This window comes from Phymastichus coffea, unplaced genomic scaffold (assembly GCF_024137745.1).
Source record: "Phymastichus coffea isolate CEN01 unplaced genomic scaffold, Cenicafe_Pcof_1.1 PCOF00029, whole genome shotgun sequence".
Taxonomy (NCBI): Eukaryota; Metazoa; Arthropoda; class Insecta; order Hymenoptera; family Eulophidae; genus Phymastichus; species Phymastichus coffea.
In genome coordinates, this window is record NW_026706840.1 from 3,224,548 (window position 1) to 3,245,493 (window position 20,946).

General features: G+C 37.6%; 1 protein-coding gene across 1 annotated transcript; it reads right to left on the reverse strand.

Moving 5' to 3' along the window:
* Positions 1 to 13,683: 13,683 nt before the first annotated feature.
* Positions 13,684 to 14,770, reverse strand: LOC131663029 (serine protease 46-like). The gene is made up of 3 exons (XM_058933083.1): positions 14,264 to 14,770; positions 13,897 to 14,148; positions 13,684 to 13,833 (listed from the first exon to the last, which is right to left on the reverse strand). The coding sequence occupies exons 1-3, from the start codon at positions 14,768 to 14,770 to the stop codon at positions 13,684 to 13,686; spliced, it is 909 nt and encodes a 302-aa protein (XP_058789066.1).
* Positions 14,771 to 20,946: the final 6,176 nt, after the last annotated feature.

Here is a 20,946-nt window from a genome sequence, read left to right on the forward strand (position 1 = left end):
ATAATTTTGTAATGAATTTGTCGATTTTCGACCAACTAACTCTATAGGACGTTTATTAGGTTTCACTAAACGATTGTTGACAACCAATATAAATAATGTCTCCGACACGCCTGTAACCATTCTCAAAGTAAACGCTCTGCACGTTAAATGTAATATAACATCTGGAGCTTATATTAATCAAAATAGAGGTCATATAATTCATGAATTCTTTCCAGCTGTACCACCAGGATATAAGATCATTGAAGTTCCTAAACAGATTATATATTTACCTCTAACTGTCACAGTTATTGATCATTTACAGCTACGACTAATTGACCAAGACGGTAATTTAATAAACTTTCATGGAGAAGTAATCACGATTCGTTTACATATAAAGAGAGTATAATGGGAATAGTTTATAATGCTAAAGGGAGTAGCTATATAACAACACCGTTATGCGCTCAAAAAGTCAGTCATCGACGGATAGTCAGAGGTCTAACACGTCGAAACATTTAGTTCCTGAAAAGTCTCGGGCTGAGAATTGTTCGAGATGTTGCAGAAAAAGAAGAAAAAGAAACGTCAACAGTTTAAAAAATTAACGTGTATATTTGTATGCTGTTGTCATTTCAAAGATGGAAGAAATACTTAGTGTGCAAGCACCTATCATCTTTGATGAATTTATAGCTCATTATGAAGTTCATGCACATCAACCTTACAATTCACAAGCATTTAACAATAGCGATGAGATTCGTATATTAATACAACATCAAGATTTATGTCTCTTACCATCGAAAAGTTCTCTATACATTGTAGGAAAAATAAGAAGAAGTGACGGTAATGCTGTTACTGAGACAAAGTTCGTAAATAATGCTATATGCCATCTATTCGAAGATATCCGCTATGAAATTAATGCCATTGAGATAGACAGATGTAAAAATGTTGGATTGACAAGTACTATGAAAGGTTTGATTTCATTGAATCAAAGTCAAAGTGTATTCCTCGAAAATGCCGAATGGCTTGATATTGAAGAAACTAAGACAATAATTGACAACAATGGTTACTTTGATGTGTCGATACCACTTTCCATGATTTTAGGATACGCTGAAGACTATCACAAAATTGTTGTGAATGTAAAGCATGAACTTATTCTTACCTGATCAAGAGATAATTTAAACGCAGTCATACAAAACTTGGTGAGAATTGATGATACTGAGCAGTATGAACCTTTTAAAATAGAACTCATACGAATCGAACGGTTGATGCCTTATGTAATTACGTCAGATAAGTGTAAAATACAGTTATTCAATTTCATTCAAAAAGATATTCCTATTTCTATGAGTTTTCGATCGTAGGAACTTTATGAGTATCCAGCATTACCACAAACGTCAAAACATCTTTGGACAGTAAAAACATCCAATCAATTAGAAAAACCAAGATATATTATATTAGGTTTTCAAACAAAACGCAAGTCTGATCAAACTAAAAATCTGAGCAGATTTGATCATTGCAGTGTAACCAATGTTAAACTTTTTCTCAATTTTCAGCAATATCCGTATGAAAATTTAAATCTTGATATAAGTAATAATCAATATTCTATGCTATATAACATGTATACTAATTTTCAAGTGAACTATTACAACAGAGACTGTATGTACAATCCACTTTTGAATAGAAAACAATTTATTACGCATGCACCTCTAATAGTAATAGATTGTTCTAAGCAAAATGAATCATTGAAACAAGCTGCTGTAGATGTACGTCTAGAGTTTGAAACAAAAAATGATATACCTGTGGAAACAGCTGAATATTGTTTAATTTTACACGATCGTATAGTTAAGTATAATCCAATAAGTGGTAACATTACAAAACTTGTATAAGTATTATAATATGATAAACATGAATACTTTTTTTATCAAATAAATGTGTTTTAAAAATTTTAAACGTATTCAATATTTTTAATAATAATGATAAACCTTATCCCCCACCTCATTCCATGAGATATACCGACTGGGCGCGTCATGCCTGTACGCCACCGTCGATAATATTCCACCCCCCATACTTAATCACATATCTTTCTTTCATCTATCTGACACATCATCGATCGATCATCGGGAGGGGGCTATAGGGCCGGGGGGACATGGGGCCTGCGGGGGGCATCGCCCACGTCGATAACTATCGACCGAGCATACACACATGCACATGCACATGCTCGGTCGGCTACAATGTGCAAACCGTCGATACAAAATCGGCCGATAAAATATTCCAGTGGCCAATAAGGCAGGATTAATCATGTTACCGAAGGAATGAATACTCACATGGTAAAAGTGTCTTAGAACCCTTATAGCCTATACTACTTCTTTGCAAAAAACGTACTTTGTTGACTCAATTGAACGTCTTTTACAAAAAAAGACGTGTTTTTGAAGACTTAACTTAATACCTAAAATAACATCATTTATAAAAAAAACAGTATCATAAAAGGAAAATGATTTCTGTCCGGAAAATGTTGATATCCTTTACCATAAAATGACGTCATTATTATTTCCATGAATAAAATTTTTTTTAATGACGTCTTTTCCATATACGAGTAAAATAACGTCATTTTATACGGAAAAGACGTCTTTAAATGTTCCAATTTAAGACATGAAAGAAATCTTTTAAAGGTGTCATTTAAATACGTCTTGAAAAGATGTCAGAAATAGACGTCTTTATTTTCAATAGGAAGATTGATACGATTAATAAGTAACTACATACTGTATATAATACGGTATATATACAGGGTATCCCATTTTAAAGGAACCACCCCGAAATTTTCGTCGGTTGACGTTGTAGTTGAAACTTTGTTGTTTAGTTGGAACTTTGTAGGCTTGTCCGGAATCACACCAGAAAAAGGAATGGAAATAACATGTTATCCCACAAAATGGAAAATGACACTTCTCATGAAGGCTTTGAATACATGAAGTTGACTTTGAAAATCAACCTGAAGTTTAAGCTCAAGGTCACTGTTGTTTGACCCTACAATTTTTTTGGGATATTGGGGTTATTGAATTATTGGGGTTATCGGGTTATTGGGATTATCGAGTTATTGGGTATTGGAGTAATTGGGTTATTACAATTAACCTTACCCTTGCCCGATCATCCCTGTGCATAGATGAAGAAAATCATAAATTTGACCCCTACATAACCTTCGGCGAGGGGGGGGGGGTTATCCGCACCCCACACATAATACGTTATCTGAACGTAGAATTTTCCGCTTTTTCCGAATCCGGGATCAAAAATATGGGTTCCTATTCAAAAAATGACTTTGACCTTCTAATAACCTTGAAAATAAATCTCAAGGTTAAATCGGATTTCACAGAAAGGTTGCCCCCATTGTTCCAAACAACTGTTGTCAGAACAATTTTTTTGTATAACGCCAACCGTCGAAAATTTCGGGGTGGTTCCTTTAAAATGGGACACCCTGTATATAAGATTAATTATATAATGGTAGTTTTATCTATGTTGCATCATCGCTTATGTCGCTTATTTCTAAGATATTGTACTTTCGTTCAATTTCGTTTTTTAACATTAACATCATGCGTTGAAATGTTTGCGATGGTGGAAACAAAGTTCGAATAAGCTTCATAATTCGGGCCCGTCGTTATGAAAATCAATAACGAAATAAAATCTTGCAGAGCTATGATATATAATCATAAAATCCAGTTTTTACATATCTTTCAGTTTATACAGCTAAACGCAATATTTTTCTTGTACAAGATACTACCGTGATGATTTATTTTTTCAAATTTTTAAAATCAACTCATTCTATATATAGAATGTAATCAAGGGTGGCGGTCGAGAACCGTAGGCGAGTAGGTTATGAACTATACTAGACGTTATGTCTTCTATATATAGAATGTAATTATGAACTATACTAGATGTAATAAGCTTACCCTTATATAGCCTTATATAGCCCGACGAGTAGTCTTATGAAGCTTATTCGAACTTTGTTTCCACCATCACAAACATTTCAACGCATGATGTTAAAGTTAAAAAACAATATTGAACGAAAGTGCAATATCTTAGAAATAAGCAACATAAGAGATGATGCAACACATAAAACTACCATTATATAATTAATCTTATATACAGGGTGTCCCATTTTAACTTACGCACTAAGATAACCCAAAAACTATAAGAGCTAGCGAAAAATGTTTCGAATAAAAGTTACTCATCTCCGAGGGGGACATATTATGGTGACCTTGACTTTGACCTCGAGGGTCATTTTCAAGGTCATTTGAAGGTCAACTTTGTTTTTTCAAATAGGAACCCCTATTTTCGACCCCGGATTCGGAAAGAGCGGAAAATTCTACGTTTAGATGACCTATCATGCGTGGGGTCCGGGAGACCCGCCAAGGTCATTTGAAGGTCAACTTTGTTTTTTCAAATAGGAATCCCTAATTTTAACCCCGGATTCGAAAAGTACAAAAAATCCTAAATATTTTATGTAATGAATTAATTCAACTTTCCATGGCCATTTAAACGTCAAATTAATGACAAATTATTTTACTCAGAACAGTTTCATGTTTTCATATGAGAAATAAAGTATGCGTAAATTGTAGAACACACTAAATTTATTCAACTTTTTATGTACAGAGTTTAACAAAAAAATATTAGTCATTAGTAGTAATAATCAACAGTATTAGTCAATCTGATAAGGAATAACTCAATAATAACAATAATAATGATCTGGCAATAAGTTGGTGATGAATGATGCGCACGCACAATTACATGAGATGTTCAATAGGTCCCCCATTGTTTGCTAAGCATGTTTCCAAACGCCGATGATAATTATTGAGAACGTTTGTAAGTATTTCAGGCGTAACAGCTGCACAAGCTCTTCACACTCTATCCATCATATCTAATCTAGTTGTAGGTGCATCCTTGTAAACAGCGTCCTTGCAATATCCCCAGAAATAGCTGTCTAGTGGATTCAGGTCAGGAGACCTAGGTGGCCAGGGAACTGGACCACCTCGACCTATCCAATGGTCACGTAATTGAGCATTCAAAAATTCTCTAACGTTTACAGCAAAGTGAGCTGAAGCACCATCTTGTTGTAGCCACATGAGCTGCCGAACATTCAGTGGGATGTCCTCCAAGTATTCAGGTAGATGATTCTCCAGAAAATCAAGATACGCTTGGCCGTTGACATTGCCATCGAAAAAATGGGGACCAATAATATGCCCGTTGAATATTCCCACCCAAACATTAAGACTCCAACGGTGTTGATTTATCACTTGACGATGCCAATGAGGATTGACAGGTGACCAATAATGACAATTATGTCTATTGAGTTTACCGTCACTTTTGAAGGTAGCTTCATCGCTAAAACAAACATTCCAAAAGAAATTGGGATCCTCGTCCAGTTGATTAAGAGCCCACCTACAGTAATTCATTCTGAGTAAATAATCATTTTCATTGAGTTCTTGGTGCAGGATGATGTGGTATGGATGGTAACCCACGGATCTTAACATCCGATGAGCAGTAGTACGAGGTACGCCCAACCGACGTTCGATTTCTCTTGTACTGATGTGAGGATTCACATGAACCATTGCTAACACAGCAAGAAGTCTTGGATCATTGTTGTTCACATTTCTGTTTCCACCTCTCTGTCGATGAAGATCATTCATACGGCAACGTCTTTCGATATTTCTGATTTGCCTGTCATTAGGATGGCGCTGGTTCGGAAAACGTTCAGCATAGAGCCGAGCAGCAGCTCGGTAGTTCCGGCGACATTCACCAAGTACTAACAATACTTCAACGACTTCATTTCCTGAATAATTGGTCATTCTGTGAAGAAATATCAAAGACGTAATGCATATTTGAAAGATAACACTAACCACAAGAGTGGTAATAATTTGTTAATACTTACATGAAAAACGCTCAACGACTTTTTCAACAGTTGCTAAAAAAATGCTTACTATTAATAATCACTCATCTCAACACTAAATTCGTCACTCCGTTCAAAACAAAAATCGACGTTTTTATTCAAAAACTTACTTTTACCTCTAAATGAGCATAAAGAATTGAATACACGTTACATCTCGACGTTGACAGAACGGACAACCTTCCATACTTCCCGAATCCGGGGTCGAGAATAGCGATTCCTATGAAAAATAGTTAACCTTCACATGTTCTTGAGTGATCAACCACAAGTTACACCTTGCCTGAACGTAGAATTTTTTGTTGTTTCCGAATCCGTGATAAAAAAAGTAGGGTACTCCAGGAAAAAACAAAGTTGACCTTCAAATGACCTTGGCGGGTCTCCCGGACCCCACGCATGATAGGTTATCTAAACGTAGAATTTTCCGCTCTTTCCGAATCCGGGGTCGAAAATAGAGGTTCCTATTTGAAAAAACAAAGTTGACCTTCAAATGACCTTGGCGGGTCTCCCGGACCCCACGCATGATAGGTCATCTAAACGTAGAATTTTCCGCTCTTTCCGAATCCGGGGTCGAAAATAGGGGTTCCTATTTGAAAAAACAAAGTTGACCTTCAAATGACCTTGAAAATGACCCTCGAGGTCAAAGTCAAGGTCACCATAATATGTCCCCCTCGGAGACGATTAACTTTTATTCGAAACATTTTTCGCTAGCTCTCATAGTTTTTGGGTTATCTTGGTGCGTAAGTTAAAATGGGACACCCTGTATATATATATATACTGTAATGGGGTTGCTTACCGTTTAATTAATTTTATCCGCGTAATCGTATTGAAAAACGCACGTAATTACCTATGTTTAATACGGAGGTCGGAGAGCAAGAGGGAACGGGTGTCAGTCAACCAACTAACTACGAATACGAAATAAAAACGTCGAAAGTACTGGCTAATATCACAGACGAAAACTCTTTATTACCTCTGAATGTTACATTACATTTGGTCCGCGTGTTTATGTTTACATACCGCGCCCGCACAGCAACGACATACAGTGTCGGATCGCTCGTCGCTCTTTGTTAGCAGAGCTATTACATGCACGCTTCGCTTCGAGTACGGAAAATTGATTATCAGGCATGCAATCGCGGTCGCGAGATTAAGCTGGCCAGCTTAGCTTAATGACGGATGTTCGGTAGCGAACGAAACTTAGCACACACACGTTCGGATAAAGTCTGTTGTTCTCCCTTTCTTTTGGGTCGCGAACTTGCGCACGCGCGGTTTCGCCCTTGATGGCGAATCACTTCACATACACTCGTGGTGGCAGGGGAGGACACCGTGTCTGCAGGCTCTGGTCATCACTCTCTGGGTAACCCGGCGACAATAATCACTCGATTTCTGCGGTGTGTTCAGGCGATCAGGTTACGAGCCTCGATTTTTGCGGTCTCTGTATCGGTAGCTAGTCCCATACTCGGACCAGCTCATCTCGCCACTCGGGAAAGCTCGGGAACTATCAACTATCCCACCTTGCACAGCTTAGCGACCGGGCGCTCATCTTCGACTCCTCTCAGGCGATATCGATAGCTGATCCTCGACTGGTTCGTTTTCAATCGCGCGCGTTCCGCCTCGTCGCGTGCCGAATTCCCTTATTATGTTTTTCGTCTCCCGGTAGGTACTGCCCCCGCGGGCAGCCACTAGGTTAAGCTATTAGCGCTAATATGACGTTTACCGTCGCAGCTCCCTTCCAGTCTGGACCTATGGGGTCCTCGACGATTATTAGCGAATTATAATATTATTAGCGCTGTTCCTTTTGAGGTGAGGAGGGGAACGGATAACAAAAGGTTGTATTCTCTGTGATATTCTAAGCGGCTTTATTGCGCGTTGGTGTCGGTGTATCCCTGCCCACGAGGGCAGGGATCTTCAATTGAGCTGGTCGCTGGTCACTTCGCGTCCTTCCTCGTCCAGCGGGGGTCGCCCGCGTGCCTCCCATCCCAGCCTGTCCTGGACCAGGTCGACATGCTGCCTGACGCGAGGACATCGGTCGGTGCGGGTCACCCCGGGGTAATAACAGACGTTGCACCCTTCCCACTGAGCGCGGGAGAGGGTGCCACGCGGGAGGCCTCGTCCTCTGGGGGTCAGTGGCAACCTGTTCCGCCGGTTCGGGGCGGACCACAACGGCCTTTTTACCGTGGGATCCTCACCCGTGAACCCTACTACAAGATTAATGTGGATGGGCACCGTTGCTTGACCCCCATTGCTGCCGTCTACACTAACCACCAGGTTTACGCCGCACGTCCTCGGGCCCTTCGGCGCGCACGACGCCTTGTACGGTCGAGCGACGCGGAGACTCTTCGTCGCCGATCTCCTCGATGACCACGGATGACGAGCTCGCGTAAGCTCGCATCCGTGACTGCTCCTCCTCTTCCTTTTTCTCGCCGAGGAGATGCAGGGCGGTGTGTACTACTCCCTCGACGGCTGGACCTAGGTCCAGCCTAATGACAGCGGCCGCTGCCTCTTCAATTTGTTCAAAGGTGATCTTCATCCTGTAACAGTCACATGTGTCATTATTTATGACCCTTTCCTCGAGTGTCGAAGGTGGGCGCCTGTTCGGCTGCCCAGGACTTTCATTGCCGGGATTGAAGGTGAGGTCCTTTGCATCGGTCTCCCAGGTTCTTCGTTCGCAGGGCCTCATGCGACAACGGTCGGTATTCTCGGTGGTCTACCCCTCTTCCTTTTCCCGACGATGGGAGGGGGAACACGTGTATTCTGTCGATATAGTATAGTATGTGTGGTTAGTGCATACTCGCGAGGTCTCTCTCGCGGGCGCTTCTCCGCGTTAGTTGATGAGGTGGTTATTAGGATCTTGACGAAGGGATCGGAAGGGACGTATCGAGGTGGGTTCGAAGTTGTCGCGTTGTCATTCCGGAGTGTGTCACCTGTAGTGTCGGCGTATCCGTTTCCGCGTATCGTCTTATCGCTCGCATTAGGCGGGACGCTCGTCGCCTTAGCTCCCTCGGTGGTAGAGATCTCGTCATCATATCGTCGTCGGGTCCCATCTTCCGGTAAATCGTCATCTTGCCCATAGTAGGGTTTGAGGTCTTTGGCGTGTATTAACTCCGTGACCTTTTCCTGTTGATTGACAAGGCGATACGAGTTGGCACCGAGTACCTTCGTGACGATAAAGGGACCTATGAACTTGGGTGCTAACTTGGCGGAAATGCCCTGCGCCGCGCAGGACAGCACGCGATTCTTCTTCCACACCCAGTCCCCTTCCTTAAACCTGTGGGCCCTGCGCTTGGCGTTATAATACCTTGCCTGTCTCAGGGACTCATCCGAAGCGCTCTCGTGAGCTTGCTGAATAGCGGAACGGTTATTCTGCATATGCTCATTCCATTGCCCGATTCGAAGCAAACTCTCCTCTCGCGCGACAAGCTCGTCCATTCGTCTTCGAAGAGTATTTGAGGCTTCTGGTTGCCTGCCGCAGTTGAGCATGGCAGGGCTGATTCCCGTGGAACTATGGACGGCCGTGTTCAACGCGAACATCAGTTCGGGCAGCGCTCGGTCCCATTCCCTGTGATTCCCTCGCAAGTATGAGGTTATCATCGTTTTCAAGGTACAGTTAACTCTTTCCGTAGGGTTAGCCTGCGGGGTGTAGGTTGGGGTAAAGGTCCGTTTTATCCCCTGATCTCTCAGATACCCGTCTACCAGCTAGTTGCGGAACTCGGTGCCATTATCGGACAAGAAGATCTTCGGCGTACCGAAGCGCAGGATTACCCGCTCCCGGAGTTCCTTCGCGATCGTCTTGCCGTGGGCACTACGTATGGGTATACACTCGACCCGTCGTGTGAATACATCGATGAATACCAGTACGTACTCGTGCCCTCGAGGGCTCTTCGGAAAGGGTCCGGCGATGTCGCCCGCGACCACTTGCCAAGGCGTGGACAACGTTCGATTCTGCATGAGCCCGCGCGGCAGTCGCTGCTCAACCTTGCACTGTTGACAGACCTGGCACTTTTGAACGTACCCCTTAACGTCCGCGTACATCCCTGGCGAATAATAGGACTGGGCATGCGGGCGAAGGTCTTCTCGCGTCCCAAGTGTCCCGCAGTCTCAAGGTCGTGGCTCTCGAACAATACCGCCTTGCGTTCCTCCGGAGGCACGACGAGTTTCCATACGTCCTCGTACCCATCTTCTCCCAGGTAGTCGCAGTTTGGCTTTAGGTGATACATCACCCGGCCAACTACCTTCCAATCCGGGTAATCTTCTAGGTGGCTCTCGACGCGCCGGAATTGTTCCGCGTACCAGGCGCCGTCCCTTGACTTCGGTTGGTCCATTGTGCCAACCCCAGCCTTCGTGGGCTCAAAAGCGCGCGATAATGCGTCGGGCAACACATTGTCTGCCCCCTTCGATATTCGATCTCGAAGGTATGGCCTTGGAGTTGCAAGGCCCATCGGGCTATACGTCCAATCGAGTTTTTCAGGTTATATAGCCATTTTAGACTATTGTGGTCCGTTACCACCCTGAACCGGTACGCCTCTATGTATGGGCGGAATTTTTGGATGGCCCACACGACCACCAAGCACTCGCGCTCCGTGGCTGAGTAGTTTTGCTCCACCGGGTTAAGGACTCTGCTAGTGTACTCGATAATGCGGTCCCTGTCTCCAACTCTTTGTATCAGGACGGCACCGATTCCCGTAGCGCTAGCATCTGTCTCCAGCACGTACTGCCCTTCAGGTTCCGGTAATCCGAGGCATAGTGCGGATATCATGAGTGCCTTAAGTTTAGCGAAGGCTTGTTCTTGGTCCTCTCCCCACATATATTCGCTCTTTTTCCCCGTCAACCTCGTTAACGGTTGAGCGTGTGTGGCGAAATCACTCAAGGTCCGGCGGTACCATGAAGCAACCCCCAGGAACGTGCGCAGCTGTCCCACGTTTCCTGGCCGTGGGTACTCCACGATAGAGCGTACCTTTTCTGGCCTGATACCTTCGCGGTTGATCAACAAGCCCAGGTACTTGGCCTCAGGCTTGCAGAAGACGCTCTTTTCTCGATTAATCGAGAGGCCAGCCCTGCACAACCTGTCCAATACGGTTTTTAGGTGTCGCAGGTGATCCTCGAATCTGGACGATACTACTATTATATCATCCAAATAGGCGAAGGCGAATTAGCCTAGCTCGGGGCCGATCACGCTGTCGATCAACCGTTGGAAGGTGGCGCTGACATACGAGAGACCGAACGGCATTCGTACGAACTGGAAATGCTCCAGTCCGGGTACGGTAAAGGCCGTGATTGGTCGAGATTCGATCTTGAGTGGAATTTGATGATACGCGCTACTGAGATCGAGCGTTGAGATATAGCGTGGTTTCATGACGAGTGATTTTTGCGAGTTATAGAGAAAAATTTTATTCGTAATTTTGTAGAAGGTTCTCAAGTCCTTACTATGATAAAGGAAATAGTTTAAATAGATCGTAAGGACTTGAGAACATTCTACAAAGTTTCCGCCATTTAGTGAAATCAATTTGATTTAATGCCGGTTTAACTTTTTTGAAAATTAGATTATCGCAGTAATAGGAGGAATTAGTCTCAAGACATGTGCACTGCTGATTTATTTAAACTATTTCCTTTGTCATAGTAAGGACTTGAAAGACTTCTACACAATTACGGATAAAATATTGCTTCATTACTCGCAAAAATCGCACATCATATTCTCATCCCCAATGAAATAAGATTCTGCCGTGCCCTATAAAATAAGATTCGTGAAAAATTACGACATACCTACTATTTCGTATAACGAGGAATATGTCGGTGTCAAAGAAAAAACTAGTGCACTTTCAACGGCGATAAGAATGCCGGTGTCAGCGAACGTGTTCAGCCAGTCACCGGCTAGTTGAAACTAAATACAGCAATTAAACAGCGTGAGTTAGAAAGAGAAAGAAAATGTAAGCACGGGACCGTTGCAACGTGAGAGAGAGAGAGAGAGAGAGAGAGAGAGAGCCGGCGAGGAGTCACTCTTGTGCCTTCTGTCGAAGCGAACAGCTGCGTTTTTATAAAATCAAAAATTATTTTGTGTCGCGAATTTTACGCTAAGTGTAGTGTACCATGTGTTAACTCATTATACTTTGAAAGTAAATATACTTTCCGAGTAAATATACGACCGTGTGATACAGAACAGTTGTTTTAGTATTGACCCGCTGACGATTTATCATACATATTGCACTAGAGATATAAATATAATTAAGCACAGAAGCTGCCGACACGCGCACAGAAACGAAATTTTATAGTAAGAAGGATATAACAATAAAATAAAAACTATTACTATTCTATTCAAAAGGACCATATTAGATATCAGGACCATGACTGAATTACGATTATGTTAACGTGATTTAAAACTTTATCAACTAATAAGATCGAGCGATACCTATTCAAAATTTCATTATTTTCTAATCATCTTTGAAGTTCTCTGCCTACTATTACTTTCCAATAGACATAGTTTTTTTTTGGGAAATTGTAAGCGCGCGCCGCACGTTTAAGCAGGCGTGCGCATGCGGTTAAGTGTTACATTGTATTTTTACAATAAATTCGAATTTGTCCATGTGGTTGCATGTCGCTCATTAATATTTATTAAGCATATATTAAAAGAATTAAGTATAATCCCATAAAACAACGCGACACGAATTAATAGCCGCTATACCCGCGTGCTACGTCGTGTATAGTATATAGCATTAGATGGCATGGTAGCAGACGGAGTTCCGCAAGAGCGTTGAGCTGCTTTAGCATAACGTTTTTCATTTTATACGTAGTAAAATTTAAGTTTGAACTCTAAGAAAAGTTGCAATTAATTTTTTCTAAGATTAAACGAAAACTTCCCGACTACCGGAACAACGAGCGTATTTATGCATGACAATGCTCCCCTTTTTCGCAAAAAACTTTAAATGAATTTTTGTGCAAAACGGCGCATGTAAAGTCAAAAATTGCGTTTGAAAAATTATTCAGTACGCAGAGTTTTATCTATATTCTATGATATAAGTCGTTTTTTATAGAAAAATTGCCGTAAAAAATTATAAGCAGACGAAGTTAAATTATCAAACAACAAAAAGCTTACTTAAAATTATATAAATTTTTTCCACAAAAATATCGTGTATGACACATACAATAAATATTGATTCAACATATACACTTTATATAACAATGAATTTACTAAATTCAACAACTGATCTTTCGTTAATATAAAACCAACGAGTGGAATACCAGCGTTTTTATGAATTTTGCCAGTATATGTATCACCGCTATCTCGCAAGCCAATTTTAATTAATTTTATAAATTAGAAATGATGTATTTTAATATATTATATAATAATAGATATAATAATAGATAACTTTGTTCATTTATTAGTCATTGATACGTTAAATACTTGCTGATATCTTTAAAGTTGGTCTCCACGCATAGCCGCATTTAACGCATAGGTCTTGGCAAGCTTAAAGAAGTTCGTTTGTAATAAATGTTTGTCACAAAGGAAAGATAGTTTGTTTATTATTATAATAAATTGAAAATTCAAGTTGAAATTCAATAATTTTTTTTGGGAGAAAAATGTTGAGTACAATCATTGCATCACAAAATAGGTGAGCCGTAATTTTGCTCGAAGACAAAAAATTCATGAACCAAGAATCATTTATTAAGTGTTCCCTATACTATCGAGAGATTAATATATATTATATATATTTAATTTTTCATTAAACACAAGAAGAAAGAATTGCTAAAATTTAGTTAAAAATTATGATGTCATTTCCGTCATTCTCATCATATTAGTTAGTTTCAGCTTTGATGAAATCTATGAAAAATGAGACATCAAGAAAAATACTTGGAAGTTCTTTAGCGCAACCAATGGGATTCTCCATTATAAATAATCCGATGAGAATTTTATCAGTATTAATTGCTGGGCCCCCTCTGGAAGTCTGCGGAAATAAAAATAGTTTATGCTATCAGTAATGTAGGTGTGCGTGTCTCGTACAACTTACTTGACAGGGCTTCCATCGATAAGACGGAATTGCACAGAATTTTTTACTAGTTGAAATTTTCTTGATAAAATGGCTGCGACAAATATTCTGCGGAATGACTGTCATATTACTTTTTGTCAAATCGGTTCGCACCTCTGGCGTGTCGAAACTTTTAAAACCGCTGACAATCACGAAAGTATTCTCAATTTTCATTCTCTGGGATGGTAACTTAATAGGTTGCACATATTGGGGTTCAGTGACTTTTTCTGTCAACTACAATGAAAATAATATAGGATAATAATTAAATAAAATATGACGGTTTTACAATATTTTCGCTTGGATAAATTGGAACTCTGTGATAAAATTTGAATAATAATGAAGCTATTACCCATACCTTTAAAATTGCCATGTTGTAGTCGAGTCGGTTGGCGTTGAAGTCAGGGTGAAGTGTTATTTTATCAATAGCATAACTACAACGAAAATAAGAAGGAACTTCGTGTACGGCGACGTATACTTTCATTTTTGAAATTTCTCTTTGATTATTAACGAAAGTATGCATGCATTGGGCCACAGTAAGTATGAAATATGTCCCGATGAAAGCACCACTGCAGAAATGTACATTATTCAGATGAATCGAAGCATGGTAATTGAATTCCCCAGTCTCGGCGAGACTGGATAAATCTTCTTGAGGTGTGTCAAGTTCTAAACCTTTTTGTGTTATGACTTGATCTATGATTTTGACGACTGCAGCAATTGCCATAACTGCTATGATAGTTCCCACAAATGCCCAACTTTTCAAGGCAATCGCGCCGACTTTCACTAAACCTATAGCAGTGGTAATAAGAATATTCTGGATAGCTGTAACAGTTGTTTTTATAGTATTCCACCAATCCATAACTTCAATAAAGGATTTGTACCGATGATGCACACGACGACACTATTCAATTAGATTATCACTAACCACAACGGCTGTTCATCACATTATCATCAACAAACTGTAAGTTTGTTTACATCTCGGTCTTCATTTTTTTCGTTCTAACATTTGCAGCAATTTACTTTATACTCATAAATATAACTTCATTGCATTGATATGAAAGAAAGTAAATTCTCTCTGAAGCATGACAAAACACGCTAAAACCATTTTATATATTTCTACCAATGTAATTCATCCAACAATCTTTTTTCCGTAAATATTGATTCATGGTAATATCAATAATCAATCTTAATATCTTTTTACCGCGTTATCATGCTTCTACAACATGAAATCCAGGTTCCAGAAGGTCATAAGGGTTAGGTTCATGGTTAGAACGTTATTTTTGAGAGGCTGTGAATATGACGTGTAAACGTCGCATTATTAACGCGTTAAAAATAAATTTCACTGCGTCTTCGGACGTTTTTTCGATTGTTATTTGAGGTATATACAATGGTAAAGAATGATAAAGAATATTTGACAAATTAGTTTTAATATCTTTTCCAAAAGTTAGAAGTCAGAATTTTTCATGGCAAATATCATTTTCTAGGGCATGACAATACGACGTGCGATTTTTGCAAATTATAAAAAAATTGTACTAGTTTCTTTATGACAACCACGTTTTCCTTGTTATACGAAATAGTAGGAAGGTCGGAATTTTTCACGGCTGAATCTCATTTTATAGGGCATGAGTATATCATGTGCGATATTGGCGAGTCATGGAGAAAAATTATATCCGTAGTTTGGTAGACGATACTTAAGTCTTTACTCTGGCAATGGAAATAGTTTAAATTGATCAGCAGTGCAATGGGTTCTTTTGAGAGCTACATTATGATAGTTATACGAAATAGTAGGTAAGTCGGAATTTTTCACGACAGAATTTCATTTTATAGGACGCGCGAATATGATGTGCGATTTTTGCGAATTACAGAGAAAGAGCACTAGTTTTTTCTTTGACACACACATATTCTTCGTTATACGAAATAGAAGGAAAATCTGAATTTTTCACAGCAGAATCTCATTTTATAGGGCATGAGATTATGATGTGCGATTTTTGACGAGTGATGGAAAAAAATTATATCCGTAGTTTTGAAGAAGGTTTCCAAGTCTTTATTATGATAATAGAAATAGTTTAAATTAATCAGCAGTTCAATGGATTTTTTTGAGAGCTACATTTTCCTCGTTATACGAAGTGGCAGGAAAATCGGTATTTATCATATCAAAAAGTTATTTTGTAGAGGATGAAAATATGAGGTGTGATTATTAGCAAGTGAATTATAAAGTTTTTATTCGATATCTTCTATAAGATTGTCAAGTATTTTCTGTTAGGGAAATAGTTTAACTCGAATAGCAGTCCACTAGTTTTCTTTGAGAGCCACATTGTTCTCGTTATACGAAATAGCGGGAAAATCGGAATTTTTCACATCAAAACGTTATTTTATAGGAGAATATGATGTGCGATTTTTAGAAGTCTGCATAAATACAAAAAAACTAGTGCACTGCTTATCTATTTAAACTATTTCCATTGTCATATTAAGGACTGGAGAACCTTTTGCAAAATATCGGATAAAAATTCTCGGATAAAAATTCGGATAAAAATTCTCTGTTTCACTCGTCAAAAATCACATTATATTCACATCTATAAACTGACGCTGTTTGCCCTTGTCAAAAAAGCCCTCGCTATCTCTCCCATGCTTTTCCGTCATTTTTCGACTTTTGCAAAATCTTATTAGATTGAATCTTATCCGCCAACCACATGCTGACAAAATGCAGACACACTAACATTTGTCATGAAACTAAGAACGCTCTAAACACCCAATGATTTTTCACATGCTAACGAATTTCCACACCGACAATACAAATTTATTATTTATAGTATTATTTTGATATATTCGCCCGTTAATATAACTTAATTGCCCATGATGACGTAAAAAATTATGTAGCCCTTCAGATGTTGAAAGAATGTTTGCAGCAAATTGGGACTAATAACAATATTGTGGTTTATAAGTACTTCGCTCCATGTATACAACACAGAATGTTTCCATATACTGGAAGTCTGTTTTATCCTCCAGGTGTTCCTTATGATGTAGTATGAGGTTGACGAGTTCGAATGAGATTTTGAAAAAGTCGTAAGATGACGGAAAAGCATAGGAGCATGGATTGGAATTTCAATAAACTCAACTTCCGCCTATATGCGAAAAAATTCTGTCATCATACACCATTCGACAATACCAATCCCACATATCCCACATATATACTAGATAAGAAAAACAAAGAGTAATCTACTCGTTAATTTTATTTTTATATTTTCAAACTTTGATATGAAGAAATCACGTATCATCACTTCTTTTGCGAGCGAGCATCCATCGACTAATAGCCAGCGCGTTTTTGAAAACATATGTTGGATTTGATGGATACTTGTGGTTGCTGCATTTAAAAAAATTATCGTCTGGAAGTTTTTTGAGTGACGGACAACGTTCAAGTCTTCAATGCCAACGACAGTCGTTCTGTAAAAAAACAAAAATGATTAAATATATAAATATAATTTTTACGATGACGGGAGAAGAAAAACTTATTGTGTATTGTGATCAGCAAATTTTTGATTGGATATTTGGACAACCTTTTTGAAACAATTTGAAATTTATTTTTCAAGATCTTTATCAAAAATAGTTTCTGCAAAAGGTGTTTTTCTCACTTTTTTTTCAAGGTCACCATGTGGTAAATCATCATGTCCTAAAAGTTTCTCGCTAACTACCGATTTTTATACTGATTTGTCCTCATTAACCATGGGTAGGGTTGTTTACAAAGAAATACTGACGGATCTTTTTTCAAAAAACAAACAGCTGTGTTCTTGAATACGAATACTTTTAAGTAAGTTTTGAAGCCCCGTACATCTACAACAAACTTCATCTCAATAGTAGAGGATTCGACAACGACAATTGCGTTAATACATTCGAACGAGTCTCTCTGTACAATATTGCAACGAAACATTTCAGGTATGTTTCAAGGTGCTTTCAAAGATTTCATGAAACTTACAGTAATTCAACAGTAACACGTCATGTTGTGTGGGTAATGATGGTAACGATGATGACAACCTGTCAGAGTGAGATTACGAGACATTAATTATTGTTAGTATCAATACGAATTCAATACTTTTGTTGTTAGATGTGTTGTCATAAGGAACAAGTATTCGTTATTCTTTTCGGCTAAGATTTTATGTAATTAGACACTATATACTCTATATACTTTTTGATTAGGTTAAAAAAGATTGCAATTTTAGATATTTAATTACCTTTAATAGTCAATTGAACTTGTAACAGCTTTGCAACTTTTTAACTTAGATAATGATAATTAATATTTTGTAATCTCTTGAAATTAATGTTTTACAATTAAAATGACCCCTAGTCAATAGAAATTTATTATTAAATTTATGAATATATTTGAAATGTTAAGAGAAAAAAGTTGGAGTACTTTAAAATATAATGGCTTGATCAATTTTTTGTATTATTTTCCCATGAAATTATTTTTATGCTCATAATTACAAATAAAATAATGGCTTTTTAAGTATTATGAATTGAGTTACTTTATAATGTTTTTTTTGGCAAGTAATTTTACAAAGTAAAGAGCCATCTTATTAATTTGAATTTATTTTTAAATATGTATATTTTTTTAAATAGTTATATCATCACGTTATTTACAAATTAATTCTGTAACTTTTAGTGAATAAAGTATGTTTCAAATTGTAAGTGGAACTGTCCAACCAAATCATTTTAGATATTAAACAAGCTAATTAGACTAATTTAAAAAAAATAATTTTTTCTTCTTCGAAAACTATTTAGTATAATGATATGTAATTTTCATGAAGTTTTAATCATTGGTCACTCATATTTTACTCGTTAACTAAGAATTTTATCAAGGAATTTTTTAAATACTGAAGTTTCCATGAAAATATAATAAAAAAGTGAAGGCATACAAATTGAAATATTTTACTACACTATTAATACTTTTATGTTTTTTGAATAAACTCTATCAACTATTTTTAATAAAATGATTACGGATATTTTGAAAAATACACTAATTACAACTGTATATATTTTCAAGATAAGTAATTTTTTATCAATAAAAATATTTAAAAACTGTGTCGATGAAAATATATTTCTTTACTTAACATTTGGAAATGGTTTTTTCTCAGGATCAGAATTGATAAACGGAAAAATTTTTATTCACGCATTGTTAAATGGCTTTACAATAATTGTTATATTCGAAATCTTGCTAAATATGAAATTATCCATGCAATTAATCAGAATCTTCAAATCTTCAAAAAAATCATGTTCGAATAAGTCAACTTGGAAAAAATATTTGATGCGTCGATCAATATGTTAAGATGCCACGTCAAGATAATATTCAAACTATTTCTTTTAAATAAAATAAAATTACAAGCTCGTTAAAATTTTTCTTCATTCTTCATTTTTGCTCGTCACAAGAAAAATCAAATCGATGAACATTATTATTGCTGTATAAAAGACAAAGTATTCAAATTAACCTTACTCATCATGGAACTTATTTTTTAAAAATAAAGAATAAAACCTCGTACAAATAATAGCCGGTGGCAGGTTCTTAACGGAGAAATCCCATAGTGCATTAGTCATAGGTAAAAGATAGAAAATAATAAGCATGATTTCCTGAAATACAGAGGTGATGTCTGTTATGATATATTTCACAAAATTTCCAAGTTTTCAAACGCCTGACCAGTCCGAAATTCGGTTGCTCGATTTGATATGCAATTCTCAATGCAGAAGAGACCATAAGCCATCCTAAGACGCACCATAGGTAGGAAATGTCAGTAAAATGTACTCCTGTGAGACAGGCCACCTTTATTGACACCATTTATGCAGGGATAAATAAGAAAATAGGTTAAATAATTTTTCGTTAAGTATAATCAGATTGAACTCACCATCTCAACCAATTTAAACCAATAGTTTACATTACCGAAGTATTCTTTGGGATCTCGATTCATAATAATTTTCGAATTGTAACCGAATATTTGTCTAATACAATGGTTGAAAAAGCTTTGTGTTAAAATTAAGCAGAGGGTTAACAGAGGAGTGATATTTGCTATGATATTTTTTATATTTTGTTTATCCATTCGTTTATTCATTTGTTTATTCAATAAAAAGAGTAACTTTCATTGACGTGATCTAAAGTTGGACACAGATCTTGTGTGCAAGCTTGTTGCCTGGGTCATTCGTATCCTTAGCTTTTAAAATATTTGCAATGTTTCAATAATCAAGTAATATTTACAAAATAATGCAAAAATATATGACTGAAATGTTCAATGTATTCATATGTGTGTGTGTGTGTATGTGTGTGTGTGTGTATGTGTGTGCGTATATTTAAAAATATTTCATAGAAATATACCAGAGACCTTGCACAAATGTTGTTATAAATATTTCACGTAAAATTTTGGCAACATTTCGAATAATATTTTAGATATTTTACTGAAACGTACCGCTGAAATATTCTATGTCTATGTATACTTTGAAAATATTTCATAAAAATTATAACGACGGATAAATAATTATTAATTTATTTACTTCGTAAACGTATTTATTGATTACTTTGTAAACTTATTTTTTCGTCGTCCGTGCGATGTTAATTAACCGCCGCCTCGGACTCGCCTGCTGTAACGTTTTTATTAATTTATTGTCTGGTATAGTACTCGAACTCCAAATATCTTATAATGTTAACACTCGAACTCCGAAGCATACCTATACCAATACCAATAAAATAATTACCATAATAATATTTTTCAAGCCATCTGTTTACATTTTGATTTTTTGAACGTTGTTTAAGACAATAATGTGATGGGTTTAAAGAGAGTACGCAAGGTTGATAATTATAATCTCCCACAATTGCAAAAACAAGCACCTTACAAACAAAATTATGTTTTAGTTTTTTGAAAACCTTATCCATCTGCAACATAATCTCTTTCAATCTCAAATTTTTCTATATAAGTCCAATCATACGTCACAATTTATTATAAGCAATTTCATTAGGGAGTGTCCATACAAGTTTTCTCTCCCCTTCATAAGAAAATTGCT